General features: G+C 41.3%; 1 protein-coding gene across 1 annotated transcript in view; it reads left to right on the top strand.

Annotated features, from left to right (window-relative positions):
- PSTPIP2 (proline-serine-threonine phosphatase interacting protein 2) overlaps window positions 1-24,774 on the top strand; it is a 77,728-nt gene that overhangs the window by 20,158 nt on the left and 32,796 nt on the right. Inside the window, exon 2 of the mRNA XM_055417288.2 lies at window positions 19,261-19,361. Coding sequence (XP_055273263.1) covers window positions 19,261-19,361 — 101 coding nt within the window. The remainder of the gene's footprint in view (window positions 1-19,260; window positions 19,362-24,774) is intronic.

Genomic DNA, 24,774 nt, shown 5'->3' with positions numbered 1-24,774 from the left:
TGGTTATATTGGTTTCCGGTTGCTGCTGTAATAGATTGCTACAAATTTAGTGGCTTAAAACAGCACAAATTTATTATCTTATAGTTTTGGAGGTCAGAAGTCTGAAATGAGTTTCACTTGGCTAAAAATCAAGGTGTTAGGAAGGCTGTCTGGTTCCCTCTGGAGGCCTTGGAGCCTCTGCTTGCCTTGTCCAGTTTCTAGAGGCTGCCTGTATTCATTGGCTTGTGGTCTCTTCCTCCGCCCAAGTCAGCGGCATAGCTGCTTCAAATCTGTCTCTCTGACCTTTGCATCTGTTATCACATTTCTGACTGAATCTTCTGCCTCCTTTTTATGAGGAGCCTGGTAATTACACTGGGGCCACCTGGATAGTCTAGGATACTCTCCGCATCTCAAAATCCTTAATTTAATCACACCTGTAAAGTTCTTTTGTCATGTAGGGAAACATACAGATTTGGGGATTAGGTTGTGGACATGTTTAGGGGGCCATTATTTAGCCTACTGTAGTGGTGTTTTCTCAGTTTCTCTGCTGTGGAAGTACTGTTTTCCTCTTTGTAATTACAGGAAGATACTTTGAAAATATGTAAACATACCACTTTGCTCAAACTTTCATTAGTTTTAATATCCATTGATTATTCTTGCCTGAATCAAATATTACTAGGATGGTTGCTAAATATTGATTTTTAAATGTTAGCAATTTTATTGAAGAATAATTTACATATAAGAAACTGCCCCTGTTTAAAGTCTACAGTTTAATAGGTTTTAACCTGTATGTACCACCTATGAAATTCACCAGTTGAGATAGTGGATAGTAAGCAAATCCATCATTCCTAAACTTTCCTCTTGCCTTTTTGAAATCTCTCCTACCTCATCAGTCCTTTTCCAGGCAACCACTGATTTGCTTTCCGTCACTATAGATCAGTTGTATTTTCTATTATTTATATAATTGGAACATAGTTAGTACTCTTTTTTTTGCCTGGCTTCCTTCATTTATAATTATTTTGAGATTCGTCCAAGGTTCTGCTTGTGTTAATAGTCTGTTCTTTTTTTTTTTTTTTAAAATCACTGAGTCATATTCCATTTTATGGACAGATCAGTTTGTATAATCATTTACCTTTGACGGACTTTTGGGTTATTTCCAGTTTTTGAAAATTACAAATAAACCTATTGTGAACATTCAAGTCCAAAGTCTTTGTGTGGTGCTTTTCTAACTTTATCTGCATAATACAGTTGGCATTCTATGTAAGGAAGAGCCTTTCTCTCTTTCTCTTTGCCTCTCTGTCTCCGGCTTTGTTAGTATGGATTTATGGATTCTTATTTTGTTCAATGGGTTATAATATGTTACTGTTATAATTTATCTTCATGCTTGAATCATCCTGCATTTGGACAATGGGGATCCCCTTTACACTGGATCCTGTGTCCTTTTGAAATATCCCCGTCATTCTTTGAGCACATCCATGCTTTCTGGCACAGGATGCTATAGGACATTTCTCCACCCCAGTCCTGGAGAATCTTGTTTCTCCAAAGAGCCTGGGTTCCTTTTAGTAGAGAGTAGGACTTAGAAACCAGGATTCCAGTGCTCTAGCTATGCCCGTTGCCCCTTACTGTCTTTCTTTCTAGGCTCTCTCTACACACAGAGTAAAGAAATACATATATGCACATGACACCGCCATTTCCAGTCCAGCATCACAAGGCTTTTCTAGCCTTACCTTGCTTACTCTATTTCTCAGTCCCTTCTGGTGGTGTGCTGGTAAATGGTTAGCAGTTGTTTCTCCAGTGGATAAAACTAATTTGCAGCCTTTGCCATTTTCTATGGTGTAAAAGCTTTCCCTTTGCTTTTTTTCAGTTTAAAATAGGAGATCATATTAATTCTGCAGATATTCCCTGCTAATTCATAGAGACAGTCCTCATTCTTTTCATAGGTGCTTGTAACTCCATTGTGTGGATGGACCATAGTTTATCAAACACTCTCCTGCGTATGAGTACTTAGCTCATTTCCGAAATTTTCCAGTTACAAACAGTACTGCAGTGAATAACCTGTGCAGATGTATTTTGGTTTTGCTGGAGGTGTACCTTCAGGGTACATTCGTATAAGCAGGATAGCTAGATCAAAAGATAAACATGTATGTGATTTGGTTAGATATTGTTGAGTTCCTTCTCTTTGAACCAATTTTTCTTCTCACCAGCAATGTATGGGTGGGTGTTCACACAGTCTTGTGAACAGAATGTGTTGTTGCACTTGTTAATTTTGCTGTTCTCATGGGTGAGAAATGGTATTTCAGTTTTCGTTTGCATTTCTCTTTTCTGTGGGTGAGCTTATTTATTTTTCCATATGTTTAAGGAACACATACACACAAAGTAAGTCATCTGTTCACATTTCCTGCCTATTTTGGGGGTTCTTCTCCATTAGTTTTAAAGAATTATTTATATATTAGGTATATTAGTCCTTTAGCTATTGCATAAAATTCAGCTAATTTTCTAACTTTTTTCAATTATCTTTATGTTGCTAATTATCACTTTGCTATGAAAAATTTTTTATTTTTAGCTTATAATTTTTTTTTTTTTTGCTGCTCAGTTCCCTGACTAGGAATCAAACCCATGCTCCCTGCATTGGAAGCATGAAGTTCTAACCACTGGACTCCCAGTGATCAAACTTATGAAACTTACTAAGTTGGATTCTAAGTTATGATTAGAAAACCTTTATGAATGTTTATTTCTAGTACTGGTATGCTTTCATGTTTTTCCATTTAGATCTCTGAACTATTTTGAAATTTTTGTGTATGGGGTTTGGATCTATTTTTATAGTTTCCTACGTAGCTAACATTTGTCCCAGAACCTACTTATGAAAAATTCCATTTTTGCCCCAGTGATGTGAGAAGCTACCTTTAGCATATATTAAATTTCCCTGTGTACTTGGGTCTATTTCTGGACTTTATATTCCAGTCTGCTGGTTTGTTGACTGTTTATGCACCAGTACTGCACTGCTTTAATTATGAAGGATTTATGATATGTTTAAATGTTTGGTAGGGCTGGCTTCCCTCATAACTTTTGTCAGTTTTTTCCTTGCTATTTTTTCATTTTTGTGTTTTCCATATAAGCTATATTTACTACATAAAAATAACTTGTTGGTATTTTTATTAGGATAGCACAATTTTTTGTTTGTTTATTTTTTCTTTTTGTTTTTTGGCTGCATGGCATTGCTTTCGGGATCTTAGTTCTTGGACCAAGAATCAAACCTGGCCCTGGCTGTGAAAGCGCCAAGTCCTAATCACTGGACCACCAGGAAATTCTCCAGCATTATGTTTTAAAATTAACTAAGAACTGGAGAAGGGAATGGCAAACCACTTCAGTATACTTGCCTTGAGAACCCCATGAACAGTATCAAAAGGCAAAATGATAGGATACTGAATGAGGAATTCCCCAGGTTGGTAGGTGTCCAGTATGCTACTGGAGATCAGTGGAGAAATAACTCCAGAAAGAATGAAGGGATGGAGCCAAAGCAAAACAAATACCCAGTGCTGGGAGGGATTGGGGGCAGGAGGAGACGGGGACAACAGAGAATGAGATGGCTGGATGGCATCACCAGCTCGATGGACATGAGTTTGGGTTAACTCCGGGAGCTGGTGATGGACAGGGAGGCCTGGCGTGCTGTGATTCATGGGGTTGCAGAGAGTTGGACACGACTGAGCGACTGAACTGAACTGAACTGAAGAACTGATATGTTAATGACAAGGAAAATCTTTGTATTATATTATCTGCAAGTAAAGATGGTTTTATTTCTTTTCTGTCTCTTATGTTTCTAATTGATTTATCTTCTCAAATTGCATTGGTTAATACCTCTAGTATAAAGTAGTGGAAATATGAGCATGAATATACATACATATGTAAATGTATATATATAGATGTATAAATTCCCATTTTCTCTACTTTCTTTTAAAATCAGAGATGGAAAACAATAAAATCAGAGATGGGTGTTGAATACTGTCAAAAGCTTTTTTTTGGCCTCGGATTACTTTTCTATGGGTGCTGTAGCAAATCATCACAAGCTTGGTGGTTTAGAACAACAGAAATGTATTCTCTTACGGTTCTGGAGGTCAAAACTCCAAACTCAGTATCACTGAGATGAAAAGATGCTCAACATGGCTACTCATTATGTAGGCCATCTGCATTTCCTCTTTTGAAAAATGTCTATTTAGTTCTTCTACCCATTTTTTATTCTTTTTCTTTTATGTTGCGTTGTATGAGCTGTTTACATAGATTGGATATTAACCCTTCATTGTTCATATCATTTACAAATATTTTCTCCCATTCAGTAGGTTGTCTTTTTGTTTTGTTGATGCTTTCCTTTGCTGTGCAAAAGCTTTTTAAGTTTAAATAAGTCCCATTTGTTTATTTTTGTTTTTATTTCCTTTTCTTTAGAAAACAGATCCAAAAAGATATTGTTAGGATAATGTCAAACAGTGTTATGCTTCTCTTTTCTTCTAGGAGTTTTATAATTTCCAGTTTTCAATCCATCTTGAGTTTATTTTTGTATCTGGTGTTAGAGAATGTCCTAATTTTGTTCTTTTGCATGTAGCTATCCAGATGATTTTTCTTTTTATTTATTAAAATGATTTTTTAGGTTAGTGGATTTCCTTGTATTCAATAACTTTCCCTTCTTGGAATAAATCCCATGTAGTCATGGTATAATCTCTTCTTAATGTGGTATGGATTATTTTTGCTAATATTTCATTTAGTGCTTGATTAATATTCGTAAGTGATATTAGTACCTATATTTTTATACTCTATTGGTTTATATATTTTTTATACTTGTTTTATAAAGTGAATTAATAAATTTTCTTTCATTTCTGATCAATTTATTGACCTTCAGTTCAGTCGCTTAGTCGTGTCCGACTCTTTGCGACCCCATGAACCACAGCACGCCAGGCTTCCCTGTCTATCACCAACTCCTGGAGTTCACTCAAACTCATGTCCATTGAGTCGGTGATGCCATCCAGCCATCTCATTCTCTGCATGAGGTGGCCAAAGTGTTGGAGTTTCAGCTTTAAGGAATACCTTTTCCCTGAAGGAAAAAAAGGGTTTCATTCTCCTATGAAAACATCAATTGCTTTTTTCTGCTCCTTAATCACTTTCTCTGTTTCTTCTAAGGAAATTGGCCTATCTAAGCTTTTTATTTCAAGTGGGGTCAATTTCGTTAAACTGTATTTTCAGAACATGCTATCCTGTTAATCTTTTCTTCTAAGTTTGGAGTCATACTTAGGAAAGAAACTCTTACCTCAAATATGTTTTAAACTCTTACCTTAATCTGTTTAAAATATATACATTCTATATTTTCTTCCTATGTGTTTGTGATTTCCATGTTTACATCTTTAATTTATCAGATATTTATTTTAGAGTGCTATGTTAGAAGGGACTCTAGTTTTTGGCAGAATGAACAGTCATTGTTACAATAATATTTATTGAACAAGGCATTGTTTTCTTTCTGGTTGTAAATGCTTCCTTTATCATATATTAAATCCTCAGAGGTACATAAAGCCATTCTTGGACTATTGTTTGTACTTTATGTATCTGATCATTAATTCTCAATATAAATAACATAGAACTTTAAAAATTTTTGGATAGTTTGTAGTGTTTTTTATATAGTAGGGTAAGTCTTCACTTATCTTTTCAACATTTTAGGGTCTGTTTTCATTCACTTACTCTTTTTATTTTGGTTTTAGAATGAACTGAAATTTAAAAAGAAGTTCCACTAAAATTTTAATTGAAATCATTTTAACTTTATAGGTTTACATGGGGAGACTTGAATCTTTCCAATATTGGACTTACCTATTTTGGACTAGGATATATTTCTTGATGTTCTGAAATCTTTGTATTTTTTTAAGTAATGTTTTATAGTTTTCCTTCAAAAATTCTTATTCCTAGATATTTTATAGGTTTTATTGACATTGTGAATAAGGTTTTGTACTTTAAACTACATTTTTAAGTGATTATTGTTGAAAAAAAATATTTAATTCAGTTCCTAGCTTTTCATTTGATAATCTCTTGTTTTCAAAGTAAGTAATCGTATAATCTAAACATAATGACAGTTTCTGATATTTTTGCCTCTGTCTGGAGTGAGAAAGTGGAGGGATGTTACCCTGGGAGTGAAGGGCATTTACAGGACTTGAGAGCTGCGCCGAACCTCTTTTTCTTTCAGTGTTCCCTGTGCAAGCTCTGATGGTGCCTAGGGACGGAGGCCTGTTGCTGTTCTGGTCATCGTGTCCTTGCGAGGAGCCTGCTGCAGGGTGGAGTTCTCGCCAGCTGTGGTTTTGGCACAAAAGTCAGAATTAACTGCTCTGGGGCAGGGCACTGGCAGAGTTCCTGGTGTCCAACAGACACCCTCCCCCTATCTCTGTGGCTGCTCCAGTTTCAGCCCCTGCTGATTTGAGCTTAGGGTTTTCAGTGACTCTGCTGGGAAAGTTTGTGGACTGTCTCCTGTTTTGTGGAGGTTGGAATAACTGACTTCTGACTTCTATCCTCTGCCCATCTAGTCCTATCTGCTTTTTGTATTATAGAGATTCCTTCAGCGTGCACCTTCTTCCTCAGTGGGCCCTCTCCTATTTTTCTGTTGTTGCTGTTGGTGGTGTGTTATTTTAGTGGGGCCTGGGAATAGGTGAGACAGAAACTAAGACTTCAAATTGCCATGTTTAAGGGATGGACGTAGGGAGAAAGGGGACTTCCTAGGTGGCACAGTGGTAAAGAATCTGCCTGACAATGCAGAGAAGCGAGTTCAGTCCCTGGGTTGGGAAGATCCCCTGGAGTAGGAAATGGCAACCCACTCCAGTATTATTGCCTGGGAAATCCTATGGACAGAGGAGCTTGGAGAGCTACAGTCCATTGGATCACAAAGGGTAGGACGCAACTGAGTTGCACATACGTATACCCATAGGAAGAAAGACTTCAAATTATAAAATCTATGCAGTATATTCTAGAAAATGTAGAAAATATAGAAGCATGCTAAGAAAAGAGTTCCTTTTAACCTTTGGGTGTCCAGCCTTCTAGTCACTTTTTTCCCTTTATTCAGAGTTTTTGCATTGTACATTTTCTCAGGTTTTGCTTTCACTGAAAATATTTTCAGTTGAGTGAAGCTGCCTTTGTAATTGACCTGATGACTTGACAGGAGGAATGCTTAGACATGTGAAAACATCATGTGGACCCAGGCTAGACAGAGGTGGGACTGTCTAATTGAGGGTTAGAGAGGGCAAAGGAAGCATGCTCTAGGCTTGTAGAACAAGGCAGGTGTGGAAACTGAGGTGGAGTTTCATTCTTGGCTTCACAATCCATTATTACTGCTTAAGAGAAGGCTTAAGGGCACAACCAGTGTAGTGGCTTTGATTTTAGGTTTAGGAAAATGTGGTTGAAAATGGCAGTTTCCATATCCTTTGCTGAGGTATCCCTGACAATTTTCTAGTTGCTTTCTCAGATGACGACACACTTATTTTTGAATAGCTAACAGCTACATTTATTTCACTGTTATCTGCTTTCAATGAAAAAAAATCATGCTGTTCAAACACATATGCTTTTTTGTTTATGTGTCCATTAAAAATCTGATGTGCCTCCCTCAATTCCTTTAGTTTTTGAAGCACTTGACAAACTCAAAGTTCATGATCTCATTTGGTCCTTCCAACATCCCCATTTTATAGTCTAGTAAGGAGGGATTGAGCTATTAGCTCCAAGTCACATATCTTGTTTGTGGTAAAACTGGGGCTCAAACCCAAGTGTGGCATTAAAGCCTGTGAGTGTCTCATTTAAAACTGTAGAGAAGTAGGCCAACTGGCAAAAAGTTAGATTTGGTTCTTATCCTCAAACAAAAGAAGCTGTGTGGTTGAGTGGTTTCAGAATACAGAGCCATTGTTTTTTATCCTGTAAAATGAAAATAATTAATTATACTTAGGTCAGTAGGATTGTTATAAGAATTAAGCAAGATGTCCCATGCTAAATACTTGGTGTGCTGTTTGGAACATAGCAAGCATCTGATGTATATTTGCCCAAATTATTAATATTAATTAACAATGATTAATCTATATTTGCGGATAAGGTGAGTTTGAGCCATTTAGCTTTACCTCTTCTGATGAAAGAGATAGAAAAGAAAGACTGAGGTTGAGAACAGAGATAGGTAAAATGAAGTCTTTGGTCTTTTCCTGTCTTCTGTTACCATATAGCTTTTAATAAATAATGAAGATTTGGATAATACTGTTAGTTGAGAGTTAAAATCTTTCACTGTGGTTGGAGGAAGTGATAAGGAGAACTTCTTTTCCTTGTTTCTTATTTTCTCCAGCTGTAAACATGGAAATAGCTCCTGGTTCACTGTGTTTATATACAGCATTTTGTGGTCCGTAATGCAAAGTACAGCACGTTAACACATCCCAAGGCCAGACTTCAAACAAATGCAGCCTTTGTGTGTAATGCAAAGTTAATGCCTTCTCCCCATTCTAGGGGGCTCTCTGGGCTTCCAGTGGGCATTATGCCAATTTTCACTCTTTACTCAAAATTGGAGGTTATAAAAAGAAATGCAAAGCATGAGTCTTCTCTGGCCTCTTCTCCTTTGCATTTATTGATAAAAACAATCATTCTTTCCCGCCCCATTCTGCTGTATTCTCTAGTTTCATGTGCAAGTATCCTGCTTTCCTTGAAGCAGGAGCCATGATTGTTCTTCTATCTTTTGTAATTTCTATGGTGGCAGTTCTCAAGCAGCATTATAGTCCTTGGAGTGTTACTGAGGCCAAGCTCTCTCTGCTTGATGCACAACAGGCCAGTGAATCTGAGAGACAAGGTGTTGAGGCAAGGAACACAACTTTATTAAGAAAGTCATCACACAGAGAAGATGGCAGACTAATGTCTCAAAATAACCATCTTTTGGGGTCTGGAAGCCAGGCTCTTTTATAGAACCAGAGAGAAAATTGGTGAGGAATCAAAGTCAAAAAGCAGAATAGAGAGGCTGAGGCAATGAGAAAGTAAAAAGGGCCATCAGTCTCATAAAACATCTCTGTGTGTGGCCAGCATCAGGGAAGGGTTGTGTTAATCTCTTCTTTCTTGCAGCCATTCACAGGTGGGCAGGGTCAGATTATCTCTCTGTGAGCTGAACAAAGGCACTTTAATAGTCAGGCAGAGTATGATTATAATAACAACAGCAATGAAAAGCAAGTCAAACAAACAGTTCCAACATGGAGTCACAATTGGTTCTTCTGTGCAACTGGAGGAGAATAAAAAGTGGAGATTTCCCCACCTCAGATCAGAATCAGCAGGTCTGGGGTAAGACCTGGGGGTCTGCCTGTTTACCATGCTGCCTGGGTGATTCTGGCATAGGTGGTCCTTGGAGCCCACATCTAGAGAAACTGAAACTGTGTAGCAGATGTCATGATGAGATGGATGTGAGAAGCACCACAGGACTGAATGTGTGCATGCTCTGTGTGTGGTAGCACATGTCATTCTGGTGGTGGTTTGGAGGCTGCAGGTATCCTTTGCCTCCCCTCTGCCTTGTCTTCCTGCCTAGCATCCACATGGTAGAAAAAGATCGCTGGAAACAAATTCTCAGAGGTCCCTGCAGAATGAGCCTTAGGATTGGGCACAGAGGAGGAGTACCTATACCTGGATTCATTGAGACCAGACCTGAGTGTTAGGGTTGGATTTGAGGAGCTGGCGCCAGTGGAGTCACCCTCCATCAGGCAGCCCATGGAGATTTCCTTCTCCTCTGAACCCACACCCCACCTGGACTGGACTGCCCACTGGTGTCACAGCAAGACTTTTTTTTTTTTTATTATTCTTCAGCTCACACATCTCCTGAATATGGCACACTTGTGCTGGCAAATTTTTTGTCTTACAGAAATTGGTTTTATGATTAAAGTACTAATCCATTGATTAAAACTTGAATACTTTCTGTTATGGCTGGCAATTGTAATTATCTTTTATTTTTTTGTCTGGCTGTTAATTGCGAAAACTGATAAACATCTTTTACTGTTGTGATTATGTAACTCGTGTTCGTTTTAATATTGTAGGAAGGGAAACCCCTTCCAAGGCCTGAGAGTGGGCTTTTGTCTAACACTCAGAAATGAATTGTCTGAGGAGACACACCTGCTAACAAAGCAAGAGACTTCATTGGGAAGGAGTGCCCAGGTGGAGAGCAGTAGCGTAAGGGAACCCAGGAGAACTGCTCTGCCATGTGGCTCACAGTCTTGGGTTTTGCGGGGATGGGATTAGTTTCTCGGTTGTCTTTGACCAATCATTCTAACTCAGGGTTCTTCCTGGTGGCTCACACATTTCTCAGCCAAGATGGATGCCAGCAAGAAGGATTCTGGGAGGTGGCAGGACATGTGGTGTCTCCTTTTGACCTTTCCTGAAATGAACTCTTCCCGTTAGTGGTGGCTTATTACTTCCATGTTCCTTACCAGGATTTTCCGCTGTAAAATAACTCACGCAAATGATTACTATGGTGCCTGGCCAGGGTGGGTGGTTTCAGTTAGTGTGCTTCCCCTAACATTAATACCATTGTATCATGATTGGTCAACAGAAAATAATAGAATTCTGTATCACTAAAACCACCATTTAACAGAAAAACCTGTAACCACTTTTTAAAGTCCAGATGCATATTAAAATTATCTTGGAATATTTTGAAAAATATATATGCCCAGGTATTGTTTTTTCCTCCAAACTCCGGATGTGATCCTAATGAGCAGCCACATTTAAAAACAACTGGAAAAATATTGGCCTATATGATGATCTTTTACCTTTATCCAGTTTGTTTCATTTTTTCTATTTCATATTCAGTGCTCCCATTTCATCTGGGGTTCCCTCGTAGCTCAGTCAGTAAAGAATCTGCCTGCAGTGCAGGAGACCCAGGTTTGATTCCTGGATTGGAAAGATCCCCTGGAGACGGAAATGGCAACCCACTCCAGCATTCTTGCCTGGAGAATCCCATAGACAGAGCCCAGTGGACTACAGTCCATGGAGTTGCAAGAGTCGGACACGACTTAGCTACTAAGTCATCATCATCACCATTTCATTTAGCTTATGTTTTCCAATTTTTCTGTCTGTTTTTGTTGTTCTTTCTCAAACTTTTATCAAGTGTAGTAGAAAATCTTTTGTAAACATATGTGTGCTCGTGCTCAGTCGTGTCTGACTCTTTGTGACTCCATGAACTCTAGCCCACCAGCCTTCTCTGTCCATGGGATTTTCCATGCAAGAAAACTACAGTGGGTTGCCATTTCCTTCTCCAGGGGATCTTCTTGACCCAGGGATCGAACCTGCATCTCTTGCACCTCCAGTATTAGCAGGTGGATTCTTTACAGCTGAACTACCTGGGAATCCTACACACACACACACACACACACGCTATGGAAGTTGCTCTGCTGCTGCTAAGTTGCTTCAGTCGTGTCCAACTCTGTGCGACCCCATAGATGGCAGCTCACCAGGCTCCCCCGTCTCTGGGATTCTCCAGGCAAGAACACTGGAGTGGGTTGCCATTTCCTTCTCCAATGCATGAAAACGAAAAGTGAAAGTGAAGTCGCTCAGTCGTGTTCGACTCTTAGCGACCCCATGGACCGCAGCCCACCAGGCTCCTCCATCCATGGAATTCTCCAGGCAAGAATACTGGAGTGGGGTGCATTTTCTTCTCCAGGGGATCTTCTGGACCCAGAGATCAAATCCCATTCTCCTGCATTGTAGGCAGATTCTTTGCCATCTGAGCTACCAAGGAAACCCATATATATTATATAATATATATATCCATGCATGTATAGTAAGTATAATATGTATATATATTTAGAAAATGTGAATTTTTGCTTAGCTAAAAAATTTATGACATTTTGGTTCCACTTATTTGACTAAGTATGAAGAGAATGCTAGATTTCTAATTTATATTCACTAAAAACTTTGATATACTTCCATTTATTCTGGCATCTAATATTACTGCTAAAATTCTAGAAAGCTTGTTATTTTAGTGATTTTTTAAAAAATTTGAATGAAACTTGAAACTGCTAACCCAATTCTGAAAATGTAAAGAAATATTACGTTATAAAAAAAACCACAGGAAATTAAAATGTGATACAGTATTATTAACTAAAGTACAAATTTTGCTCAGATTTCACGAAATTTTATGCTAGTGTCTATTGCTTGTTTTCATACCTTTTTCAAGATTCCACATTATATTTAGTTGCACTGATCAACTTTAGCTGCATGCAAAAAATTCTGATAAATTCTCTTTTCATTTTTATTCTGTTACAAATATTTTCTAATTTTCCTTGTAATGGCGTCTTAGAGATACCCAGCATTTAAAAATGTACATTTAATTTCCAAATACATTTAAAGTATCCTTGATATTAATTTCTCATCTAAATGCTTTCTTCTCTGCAATCACTCTCTGTGATTTTTCAGCCTTTTAACCTTCTTGAAGCTTTCACTGGCTAAGTCAAAGATCTTTCTGGGTAAAGTCACATTGCACTGGAATATATATGGGTTATTTCAAAATATCTTTTGATATTGATTTCTAACATCAGTCCACAGTGATAAGAGAACAGATCTATGATCTCAGTACCTTTAGACCATGATATTTTTGAATCTTGTTTTATGTCCCTGGATATACCAGTGTCTCCTGGTTTATAGCCTATGGGAACTTGGATAGAATTTGTACCCTGATGTTGTGTGAAACTTGCATAAATATTAATTATGAGGAATTGGTCCATAGTGCTTTTCAGGTCTATTATATCCTTCTTCATTTCTGTCTATTCATTCTATTAATTTTTGAGAGTTTGATATTGAAATTCCAACTAAAAATCTTAATTTATCTACTTAAAAATAATTGAAAAAAAATTGTAATATATAGTGGAACTGGTGCTTCCTTGGTGGCTCAGATGGTAAAGAATCTGCCTGCAATGCAGGAGACCTGGGTTTGGTCCCTGGGTCAGGAAGATCCCCTGTAGAAGGGAATGGCAACCCATTCCAGTATTTTTGCCTGGAGAATTCCATGGACAGAGGAGCTTGGCGGGCTTCAGTCCACAGGGTCAGACATGACTGAGCCACTCACCCACATAGTGGAACTACATGTAACTTTGTTCTGTATTTTCCAAATCTCCTGTAAGTGCATCATCATGCTTTCATAATTTAAAAAATAAAAAACTTTAAAAAGTTGAATGCTATTTGCCTTTATAATTTGAGCGTGTTCAACCTTGTATTCTGGGTCTTTGGGAGGTTGCTGGGTTCTTGAATCTGCCTATCCTTCTTTTTCATCTCCCTGCCTCACCTGGGACGCCAAGACCAGATCCATTTTTAAGGCTTACCTTCCTCTGTCCCTTCTAGTGACTGCCTCCCTCCCATTATTCTCTGACTCCTAATCAATTTTTCTTTTCTTTTTCTTTTTGTTTTTAAGTTTTTGAGGTGTCATTTGCCTAAGACGAAGGGCACAGACCGACAAGTTTGAAAACTGCACATACCGGTACAACTCACACCTCCATGGAAAGATTTTTTTAAACAATTTTTAACATTTTAATTTTATTGATTTTAGTTATTTATTTTTGGCTGCTCTGCGTCTCATTGCTGCACGTGGGCTTTCTCCAGTTGCTGCCAGCGGGGACCATTCTCTAGTTGTGGTGCGTGGGCTTCTCCTTGTGGAGGCTTCTCTGGTTGCAGAGCACAGGCTCTCCGGTGTGTGGGCTTCAGCAGTCGCAGAGGGCAGGCTCAGCAGTTGCGGTGTACGGGCTGAATTGTCCCGAGGCACGTGGGATCTTTCTGGGCCAGAATCAAACTGGTGTCCCCTGCATTGGCAGGCAGATGCCCAACCACTGGACCACCAGGGAAGTATGGGAATATCTTGATTGGATGCGTTGCTGTCATTCCAGGAAGTTCCCTCATGTCTCTTCCAGTCCACCTTCAATTTCTCCCATGAATTAGGCAGTCCCTGTTCTTACTTCCTTTACCATAGAAGTAAATCCTAGAATGCTTGCTTGTCCCAGAACTTCATATAAATGGGATTACACAGTAAATACTTTTCGTATCCAGCATTTTTCATTAACATAATGTTTTTGAGATTCATCCATGTTGTTTCACCGTCAGTAATTCTTTCCTTTTTATTGCTGAGTAGTATTCCATTGCATGAATATACCACACATTGTTTATCATCCGTCCATTGTTAGACATTGGGTTATTTCCAGTTTGGGACTATTGTGAATAAAAGTCCTGTGAACAGTCTTGTGTAGGTCTTTTTGTGACATGTACTTTTCTTTCACTTGAGTAAATGCTTCAGAGTAGAACTTTGGGTCATAGAGTAGCACATGCTTAACTTTTTGAGAAAATGCCATTTTTCAAAATGACTGTACCATTTTCACACTCCCACAAGGAATAAATGAGAATTTTGATAGTTCAACATCCTTGCCTACATTCAATGTTGACTTTTTAATGTCAACTGTTCTAGTGGGCATGAAGTAGATATCCTTGTGACTTTAATTTTAATTTCCCTGTCATGTTAAGCAACTTTTCGTGAACTTTTTGGTCAAAGGAATATCTTTTATGAAGAGTTTATAAAGTTTAAGTATTATGCCCAGTTTCTACTGGATTGCTTATATCTTTATTATTAATTTGTTTAAGTTATTTATATACACTGGTTACAAGTCCTTTGACAGACATATGTACTGTGATTATCTTCTTTCAGCATGTGGCTTGCCATTTACTTTTCTTAATAATCTCCTTTATGAACAGAGGCTTTTAATGTTGATTAAATCCAACTTTTCAGTTTTTTTCTTTACCAGTATGTATTTTTGTCCTCTCTAGGAAATCTTTTCCTGCCCCAAGGCTTGAAAGGTATTTGCCTGTATCTATAAACCAAAGTTTTATTTTGGTTTTGCATCTGAGTCTGTGACCCATCTCATACGAATGGTGTGTGCATTAGTAAGGCGTAATGTTACTAAACCTTTTAAACATTAATTTCTGAATATTTTATATCTTTAATGCCATGTAAATCATGTTTAATTTTTTTGCTGCTGGTATATGGAAATATAATTGACTTCTGTGTGTTGATCTTGTGCCCTGAAATATTGTTAAATGTATTAGCTCTAGTAATTTTGAGGGGTAAATTTTTTAAGATTTTCTGAGTACACAATCATGTTGTCTGAAAATATAGGCAGTTTTACTGTTTCCTTTTCAACAAGTACGTTCTTTGTTATTTTTCTTGCTTTATTTCCTCTTTATTAGAAGGAAAGTATTCGGTCTTTTGTCATTAAGTTGTTAGCTAGGTTTCTGTAGATGCCCTTTGTCACAGTAAGGATATTGATAATTTGTGTTCTTTTCTTTCTGTTTCTCTTATTTTTTGATCAACCCAGCTATAGGTTTTCTGATTTTATTAAACTTTTCAAGGGAATAACTTTTGGTTTCACTAATTTGCTTTATTGTTTGCCCATTTCTGTTTCATTGTGTTCTATTATTTTTATTTTCTTCCTTCTACTTACTGCAGATTTAAATTTGTTCTTCTTTTTGTGGTTCCATAAATTTGAAGTTTAGATCATTAATTTTAAAACCTTTTCTTCCTTTTCTAATATTAACATTTGGAGCTACAAATTTCCCTATAAGCACTGTTTTTCTGCCTCTCATAAACTTTGATGTGTTGTTTTCTTCACCATCAGTTGGTTTGAAATATCTTTTGATTTCTCGTGTGAATCCCAGTCACTTTAAATGACTCAATTTAAATCTTATATCTTCTCCTTTCTGATGACCCTAATGTATTTTCTCTTTTCCACCTCATTTATTGTATATTTTCTCTGGTGGGGGTGGTTTAGTCGCTAAGTTGTGTCTGCTTCTTGTGACACTATGCACTGTAGCCCATCAGGCTCCTGTGTCCGTGGAATTTTCCAGGCAGGAATACTGGCTTGCCAGTTCCTTCTCCAAGATGTTTTCTCTGTGTCTTATATTCTGTCTCAGTCTCTAATGTTTTTATGCATACACATTTGTTTTATGTGTGTGTCTTTTACTGACTCCCAAATGAACACTAAGGGACTCCATCTTTGTAACCTTTTTAAGTACCTTGTCTGTAGTTGGTATACAGTTAACAGACATTTCTTAAGCCATTGATGTAGGATCTATTGTGGGTGATGAAGTTTGGGTGTAATCTAGATATACTTGCTGCTGCTGCTGCTAAGTCACTTCAGTCGTGTCCAACTCTGTGTGACCCCATAGATGGCAGCCCACCAGGCTCCCCTGTCCCTGGGATTCTCCAGGCCAGAACACTGGAGTGGGTTGCCATTTCCTTCTCCAATGTGTGAAAGTGAAAAGTGAAAGTGAAGTCGCTCAGTCGTGTCCGACCCCTAGCGACCCCATGGACTGCAGCCCACCAGGCTCCTCCATCCATGGGATTTTCTAGGCAAGAGTACTGGAGTGGCTTGCCATTGCCTTCTCCGCTAGATATACTTAAAGTTGACTAATTTTTAAAAACTATCAACTAATGACGCAAAATAGTATGTAATAAGGGCTAAAGAAGAGGAATCATCATTAAACACACCAGGTACTCAGAAGAGGGAAGGGAGACTGTAGGATAAATTGTCTGAGGAGGACCTCAGAGAGGACTTGGGATTTGAATTGGTCCTGAAGTGAGATGGGATTTAAGTGAAGAGGAGGAGATGCCATTCCCATGGTAGGAAAGTCATGTGCAGTGGTCCTGGGGTATAAATGTACACTGCTTATTTGGAGGATGTGGAGAGAGCGGCATGGGAAGAGCTAGGGATGCTCTTCCAGCTTCTAGCTCTTTCCAGCTAGGATGCTGGAAAGCAGAATATGGGTTATGGGTTCGGTGCATTCATTTCTGACAGCAAACCTGCTGTTACCTTTGTGCTCGTTGCTGCTTATGCAACCAAATCTCTCCTTTCCTCCTTGGCCTTCTTATTCTCCACCTGCCAGTCAGGGCTTCTCAGCAGTGCTTTCTGAGGAACATGAGAAGGAGTTTCCAGGCCATCCCTCCTGCCACTTTGTACTTGGGCTTGGACGCTCTTTGTTTTCTCTCGGAGATTTTCTTTCTTGGGAACCTCTGGAGTCCAGTCACGCCTTTGAAGCAGCAGTTCTGTTTTTTTAAGGCTGGTGGCCAGGAGGCCTGGTGATTTGGTTTGTTTCCAGGAAATCCTAGTCTAGCTCCACCTTCCCTACCCAGCTCAAGGAGTGTCCTCACCCTTAACTGAAAAAAAGGAAACCACCTTTTCCAAATGAGTATCATAAAACAGAGAACCCAAGAGTACTTCCCTGGGAAGACCAAAGCAGTTCTGACTACAAATCAACGTTGACATTGATCCTTTGTACCCACCCATTCATCCCCTCATTCCCTCAGGAGTCTTTGTTTCCGTTGTTCCAGTGCATCTGGCTGGGAACACAGTAGGTATTTTCATCCCACAGAATGTTACTGTAGACCTTAGCATAGTATTAAGCTAGATTTTTGGTGTGTGTGTCTGTGCAGGACCTGTCTGAGACTCAGAAGAAGCTGCAGGCACTTGGAGTGCAGTTGGGCTAGCAAGGCTACTCATAAGGAGGGGTGGCAAACAGCAGATTCAGGAGCTGGACAATCTGAGAGCCCAGAGGAGGAAGCATTAGGGCTACTCAGGGAAGGCTTCCAGAAACCCTGGGGCTGGAGGGGCTGGATTTGGACCAAGACTAAGCATCGTCCTGGAGTTGCCGTTGAGCACTGCACTCCGGCGGCAGTTAGAAGTCCACCCTGCTGAGACAGAAGAGTCTGTGGGGGGCGAGGAGGGTAGAGAATGAAGCTTTGGTGGAAGCTGTTTCTTTAGGCTTCCCGAGGCCTAAATCTACGCTCAAACAACAGCCAGAACCCACAGAACTAAACGTATTTCTAACTAAGATTTATTTGTATGTGTAAAATTTATTATACTTTCAATAATCCATTTTTAAAAAATCCAATGTGAGTTATAACCAGTTAAGTTTCTGAATCCATGTTGAAATCAGCCTCAGGCCTTGCTCTTGCTGGGTCTCTCTGGGACCCCTGTTTGTTCAGCCAGGCCATGAGGAGTTGCAGCAAATCGACGAGAGAAATTCTGCTTCTCCAGTGTCCTGGACTAGGCAGACAGGAGACAGGAATCTTCAGGAGCCTCCTCACCCCCACCCCACCCGCCATTGGCAGAGAAGTACTTTCCTCAGCAGATGCAGGGTGGTGGGGCTGGGCTGGGGGTGTCTCAGTTCAAAGCTCCCCAGGACACACCCTTAAGCCTAACCAAGCTTCATACGGGCCTGGAGTCTGGATCAGACCACCTATTACATGTACTTGTGGAGTAGGAACCAGGGAGCCAGCTGCAATAGGAGACACTTTAGCGGGTATTCTTCAGAGCTCCTGGTTTGTTGGTTTGGGGAGCTGAGGGGGCTTTGATTTTTGAAAGACACTGCATCCAGGGCTACTGCTTTGGGAGACTTAGGCAGCTTCCTCCAACCTCAGAGCACATAGTAGAATAAAATGGGAATAAATGGCTCTCTCCATGGACAGGAATTTGAGCAAGCTCCAGGAGTTGGTAATGGACAGGGAAGCCTGGCGTGTTGCAGTCCATGGGGTTGCAAAGAGCTGGACACGACTGAGAGACAGAACTGAACTGAGTTGAAATGGCTCACTTAAAATTAAAAAAAAAAAAAATTCCTTTCCCCCAAATTGGGGCCAGGCCATCCGGGGCCTGTCAGCTGCTGGTCTTCCCTTCCTGCTACAGTGGGAAGCCGACCCCTCCTCCCTCTCCTAGGCCTGGCTCAGTGATGCCCTTGACCCTCAGACCAGGCTTCTTGGCTGCAGGAAGAGCTGTCGAGGTCAAGGTCTGAGACAAGGGGGAGGCCAGAGTGAACGCTGTGTAGCCCTTGTTGCGAGGAGCTGTGGTGTGAGTGAGTTTCCCCCTGCAGGATGGAGCTCACTCAGCAGAAGGCTGGAAGGGGGGCTCAGTTCCTGCTCCCTGCCTGGCCTGATCAGGGCATGGTGATCAGATCATGGTGATCCTCGGAGACCCAGGGAGGGGCCCTGAGCCAGCCAGCTCCCTTGACCATGTGCCTTTCAATGCTCTGTCACTTCCTTCCTGTTTTGTGACCCTATAGTTTCATAATTCTAAAAAGTCTTCCACAGCTGCATGAACTCTGAACTTCTGTTTTGTCCTTTTTGGTCACATATGCGTTCCCGTAGCCGGCTTCCCCGGGTTCCCCCTGCCCCGTCCTCGCTTTAGGCCTTGGGGCTGACATCACCCGGTTCCCCGTCTCACACAGTGTTGTCTTTCCCACCAGACTTCAGACATCCTCGGCACCATTGGCTACGACAGCATCATCCAGCATCTGAACAATGGCCGCAAGAACTGCAAAGAGTTTGAAGACTTTTTAAAAGAAAGGTACATGCCGTTTTTGTTTCTCTGAAGACGCAGTGGGCAGAATGCTCCCACCCAGAAAAGGACAATTTACAGATTGTGTTTGTTTTCAATGGTTCACAAAGCCCGCTGCTGCACGTTAGGGAACGATACCCAAGAAGTAAAGGATATCTTGGTCCTAAAGCTCTTAGGAACTCGCAGGAGAGTTAAAGTTTATGAGTGAAACGACAAACAGAATGTAACAAAGTGCTGTGCTCTGTGATACCTGTGACACTGAAGGACCTCATGGGAGAGGGGGAGATTGTGGAGGGCTGGCTAAACAAGGGGCAGCTTTATGGAGGAGGAGATCTCAAAGGGGCCCTCAGCTCGAGGTGGCTTGGATGAGTGGAGGATCACGGGGGGACTGCAGGCTGGGCCTGTACAGTGAAGGGAGACAGAGCCTGGTTCAGAGACCACTGAGCTGGGGGATCGGTGAGAAGGATGCAGGGGCAGGCCACGCCCCTCTGGATGGTGATGGGCTTGGAGGTCTGGGGGGATCTGGCGTGGTTTAGAGGATTCCATCCCCTCCTCTTCCCTTCTCTTCCTTTCCTTTAAGATGAAAAACATTCTATACATAATGGCTAAGTTAGTTTGTGGACTATCTCATTCATCTGGAATCCTCCGTCTCCCAGTGATTCTGGATGAAGGAGTGGTTTAGGGGGATTTGGGGCCAAAGATCTGGGTTGTGGCCGGGACCCAAACTGATGAACCTGTTCTGTTTGTAAGGCAGTGAGCGAGAGCTCTGTAACTTGGAGGTACAGACAGTAAACTGTTCTCAATCAAATCTTTTATTTTCTACTCAAGAAGACATTGCTGTTGTTTAGTTGCTAAGTCATGTCTGACTCTTTTGCGACCCCATGGACTGTAGCCCACCAGGCTCCTCTGTCCACTGGATTTCCCAGGCAAGCATACTATAGTGGGTTGCCATTTCCTTCACCAGGGGATCTTCCCGACTCAGGGACTGAACCTGCGTCTCCCGCATGGGCAGATTCTTTACTGCTGAGCCGCTAGGGAAGCCCAAGAGAACATTGTTTAGTCGCTTAGTTGTGTCCAACTCTTTTGTGACCCCGTGGACTGTAGCCCACCAGGCTCCTCTGTCCCTCGGATTTCCCAGACAAGAGTACTTGAATGGGTTGCCACGCCCTCCTCCAGGGGAGAACATTAGGGTAACAAAGCTCACACTGGTTGCCCATGCTCTGACGGCGAGCGTCTCCCCCTTTAACTGTTGCTAAGGTCCCAGGGAGCTGAGCACTGACATGCTGTGAGTCTCAGGAGAGGTGGACAGAGAGAGGTCTGTCCACTCTCAGGCTCCGTGGAGCCGGTCACTGTGCCTCCTTTGAGGGACGAGCCTCCACCTTCTTCCCAAGCTTGTGGAAAGTGATGACGCCGAGTTACAGCTTTGCTTTCTCTTGGCAGGCACTGGAGGTGGGCTTCCTCCTTTCTTCAACAGAGCTCTGACAAAGTCGCAAACACACAAGAGATTCCCCACTGCACAGGGTAAAGAGATTGCAGAACATCCCTTGCTTTTGTGTTTCTCCTCCAGTAGGGCATTTATAAATTTTCTCCTGGAAGTGAAATAGCTCGGCCTCACATACATGAAGGAGGTGTTGGCTACTGGTCAAAGCTTCTGCTGCCCAGGCAGGTCGAGTCAAGGATGCCCTGATACAACCAGGATGGTGGTGTATATCAGTGGTGTCTATATATATATTTTTTTTGAATATACCTCTCAGTAAGAAAAAAACATTCCCAGGTAGCTCAAATGGTAAAGAATCTGCCTGTAATGCTGAAGACTTGGGTTCGATCCCTGGGCTGGGAAGATCCCCTGGAGAAGGGCATGGCAATCCACTCCAGTATTCTTACCTGGAGAATCCCACGGACAGAGGAGCCTGGTGGGCTACAGTCCGTGGGTTCACAAAGAGTCAGACACGACTGAGTGACTAACACACACTGAGTAAGAAGTACATTTTACACCGCCGCCCAGTACACACATGCATAAAATGAAAGTTTGATTAAACATTAGCATCCTATTATTCTGTTCAGTTCTATTTAATTAAAAACGGCTGGTCATAATCCATTGAATTGATTACGGTTTACAAATGGGTCATGACAACCCATGGTTTGAAAATCACAAGTCCAAACAGAACTCAAAAACTAAGATCTCACTTTTAAAATGTTTCACAGAAATATGAGGGTAAGAGGAAAAAGCATGTGCAAATTAAAAATTATTAAATATTTATGCTATATTTCTAGTATATGGTCATCTTTCTTCAGAAGTTTTGTAGCAAAAGAAGCCAGCCCCGTATCCTCCAGTCTGGGGGCAGAATCTGCTGGCATCAGGTCAAGGTGTTGGATATGTCTGCCCTGGGTAGGGGGCTTGAGGCCCCTGAGCAAGGGGGCTGCTGGCTTTGGGCCTCCTTTCCTGCTGGTATGCTTGCCAGAAGGAGACTGCTCCATCAAGAGTGCGTGTTCTGTTCATGGTTAACTCAGGAAGGGAGGTGCCATCCTTTTCAGCTTTGGGGGTCCAGCCTTTCTCTTTTGCTGTCATAGGTGCAGGGTGTGTGTGGGGCCTGGGCCTCAGTCTGGGCCGTAGTCTGATATTGCTGAAACTCCCTCCTCGGGTCTTTACTTTACTTAGCTGCCATAAATTTCAGATGGAATCCTTGGATATTTGGTATTCATATGGACTAGAGAAAAAAACACACACAGGGAAAAGATAACAGCAGTTTGTCATGTATTATTTATTATTTTATCCCTGGATTGGGAATATCCCCTGGAGGAGGGCATGGCAACCCACTCCAGTATTCTTACTTGGAGAACCTCATGGACAGAGGAGCCTGATGGGTCCATAGGGCCACAAAGAGTCAGACACAACTGAAGCGACTTAGCATGCATGCACATTTGTTCTTTTTGTTCATGAAGAGTGAAAGTGAAACTGTTATTTGCTTAGTATCATGAGGAGTAATCACATACATTTATAACATATCTACGATATGGGACTAAATATGCCCTATATCTAAGGTGGTGGCCTCCTAAATGTTGAAGCCCCACCATGAACCTCTCTGGAATTTCTGGTAGGCAGCTCTACCTGCCCAGGGGCAGCAAGGGGAAGGGAGAGATACTGCGTTCTCCGGGGGACCTCCCTCTCCCTGTCTCTCAGATGCAACCAGGAGTGGGTCCCTCCATGCTGTGTTTCAACCTCCATCTTGGAAGCTAGGAAGTCTCCTTGTCCTTGGTTGTACCAGATGGATTGCAGTAAGTCCGTCTACACTCGTTTGCATATGGACAGAAGAGTTGTGTCACACACTCCTCTGGAGTGGGCAGGAATGCTACCTTTCTTGCATCTGTATTGCCGATCCGGGGGCGTGTCTCAGTGTGTGCCCTGTAGCTAACCAGTCCCCAGTAAGTCCTAGATGACTTACTGTAACACAGCATATAAGTAACAAAGCAGAGAGACAAATAATATATCGGGTAAATTGTAAATTGCCTTATCTTCTACCAGTGATGATATAGATGATGACAACCACAACCACAACAGCTCTGAACAGTTACAAAATAACAAATCACACATTGAGCACTTGCTCTGTGTCGCTCTCAGAGTTTTGTCTCAGGATCTTTGTTACAGTTGGGGTTTACAAATCCCTTTGAAATGGCCTCCTTTGACACAGTCAACTGCATAAGGCATTATTATTTCCATTTTCTTTGCATGAAAATGCAGCTTTTTGAAATGAGATTGGATAAGTAATTTACCATGGGAACCTAGAAAGTGACAGAATCCACAACAGCTCCAGAGGCATCTCACGCAGACCCTGTGTTGATGAGTCAGCCACCGCAGGGAGAAGGGTAGGTGGTTTCCAGGAGGCTGGGCTTGCTCTCAGCACGGATTTCTCTCCCTCCCTTTTCTCTCTGTTTCGTGTTCTCACTCATCACCCCCACTCCGTCTATCCCAGCCAGAGAGATTATTAGTGAGTGTGTTTTGGATGTCTCTGCCTCTCCATCTACACTCCATATTTCCCCACCTAGAATGTTCTCCTTTTTCAGAGGCTCCTAAGTAGATTCTCCCCATCCTTCAAAGTCCAGGTCAAATTTCCTTCTCCTCCTCTTCTTTTTTTTCCCTTTAAAGGAAGCATTCTACATAACACTCCAGCCTGAGGTCTTCCACTGGCTGGCAATTAAAATGAGCCTGTCATATCTCTGGTAGCCCAAGCTTATGGACTCTCCTGCCCCTGAAACCCTCGATGGGGCCAGACATTACGTACTGAGGTCCTGATACGAGCAGGAAATGAGAAATATAAAAATGAGGATAGGGAGTTCCCTGGCAGTCCGGTGGTTGATAATCTGTCTTCCAATGCAGGGGATGTGGGTTCTTCTATCCCTGGTCAAGGAATTAAGATCACACGTGCTGTGGGCAACTAAACCCATGTGCCAGAACTCCTGAGCCTGCATGCTCCAGATAGTCTGTGCTCAGCAACAGAAAAAGCCTGCGCACCTCAATGAGAAACCCTTGAACCGCAACAAGAGAAGCCTGTGTGCAGCAACTAGAGAAACCCCACGGGCTGCAACAAAGAGCCCATGGGCCTCAGTGGAGACCCAGTGGAGCAAAAATTTTTTAAAAATGAGGCTAATCCTGCTGCAGAGGGTGGCTAAGGTGACTCAATGAGATTGTATCCATAGTTGCCATTTATTGAAGGCATATTAGTTATAATGGACAGAGGAGCCTGGTGGGCTACAGTCCATGGGGTCACAAAGAGTCAGCCACGACTGAGCAACTGCACACCAACAACTGTTAGTTATAATCTCCAACATTATTTAAATATATTATCTCATTTAATTCTCAGAATAACCCTGTATAGCAAGTTTTATCATCATTATTTTACAAGTGAAGAAACAGAGATTCAGAGAGGTTATGTAACTTGCTTAAAATCAGACAGGCAATAAAGGGTTAGATCTGATTTCAAACCTAGGAAAGTTGGACCCTGGAATCTGTGCTGTAAACTGCTTCAGCATGCTGAGTATAGTACCTGGTATAGAGTAAGTGGTGGGTGAATGGTACCCATGACTAATATTGTTATATTAAGCCGAGAAAGTAGATAGAGAGTATATCATCAGCTCCATTTTACAGGTGAGAAAGCTGAGGTTCATTGGGGGTTTAAATGACTTGGCCAAGATTATGAAAGCAGTAGATAGCAGAGCCAAGACTTCTATTGACCCCACGTCTGATGGTTTTTTTCTTTTTCACTTTATTTAGTGGTCTACTGACTAAGGATGCTGTGCATATATTCTTTGAAAAGAGGTTTCTCCAGGAACTGAGTGGTCAGATCAGTCCTCTTAACTTTGTGTTGCAGCATGATGCTGAGTAGGGAGGAGGGAAGTGTGCTGTGGAACCGCTTTGTGTGTGAAA

The sequence above is a fragment of the Moschus berezovskii genome, chromosome 28, assembly GCF_049115385.1.
Source record: "Moschus berezovskii isolate FMDL1 chromosome 28, NW_MosBer_1.0, whole genome shotgun sequence".
In the NCBI taxonomy this organism is placed as follows: Eukaryota; Metazoa; Chordata; class Mammalia; order Artiodactyla; family Moschidae; genus Moschus; species Moschus berezovskii.
The sequence above is the reverse complement of the archived record's forward strand: the minus strand, read 5'-3'. Positions and strand labels throughout refer to the sequence as shown.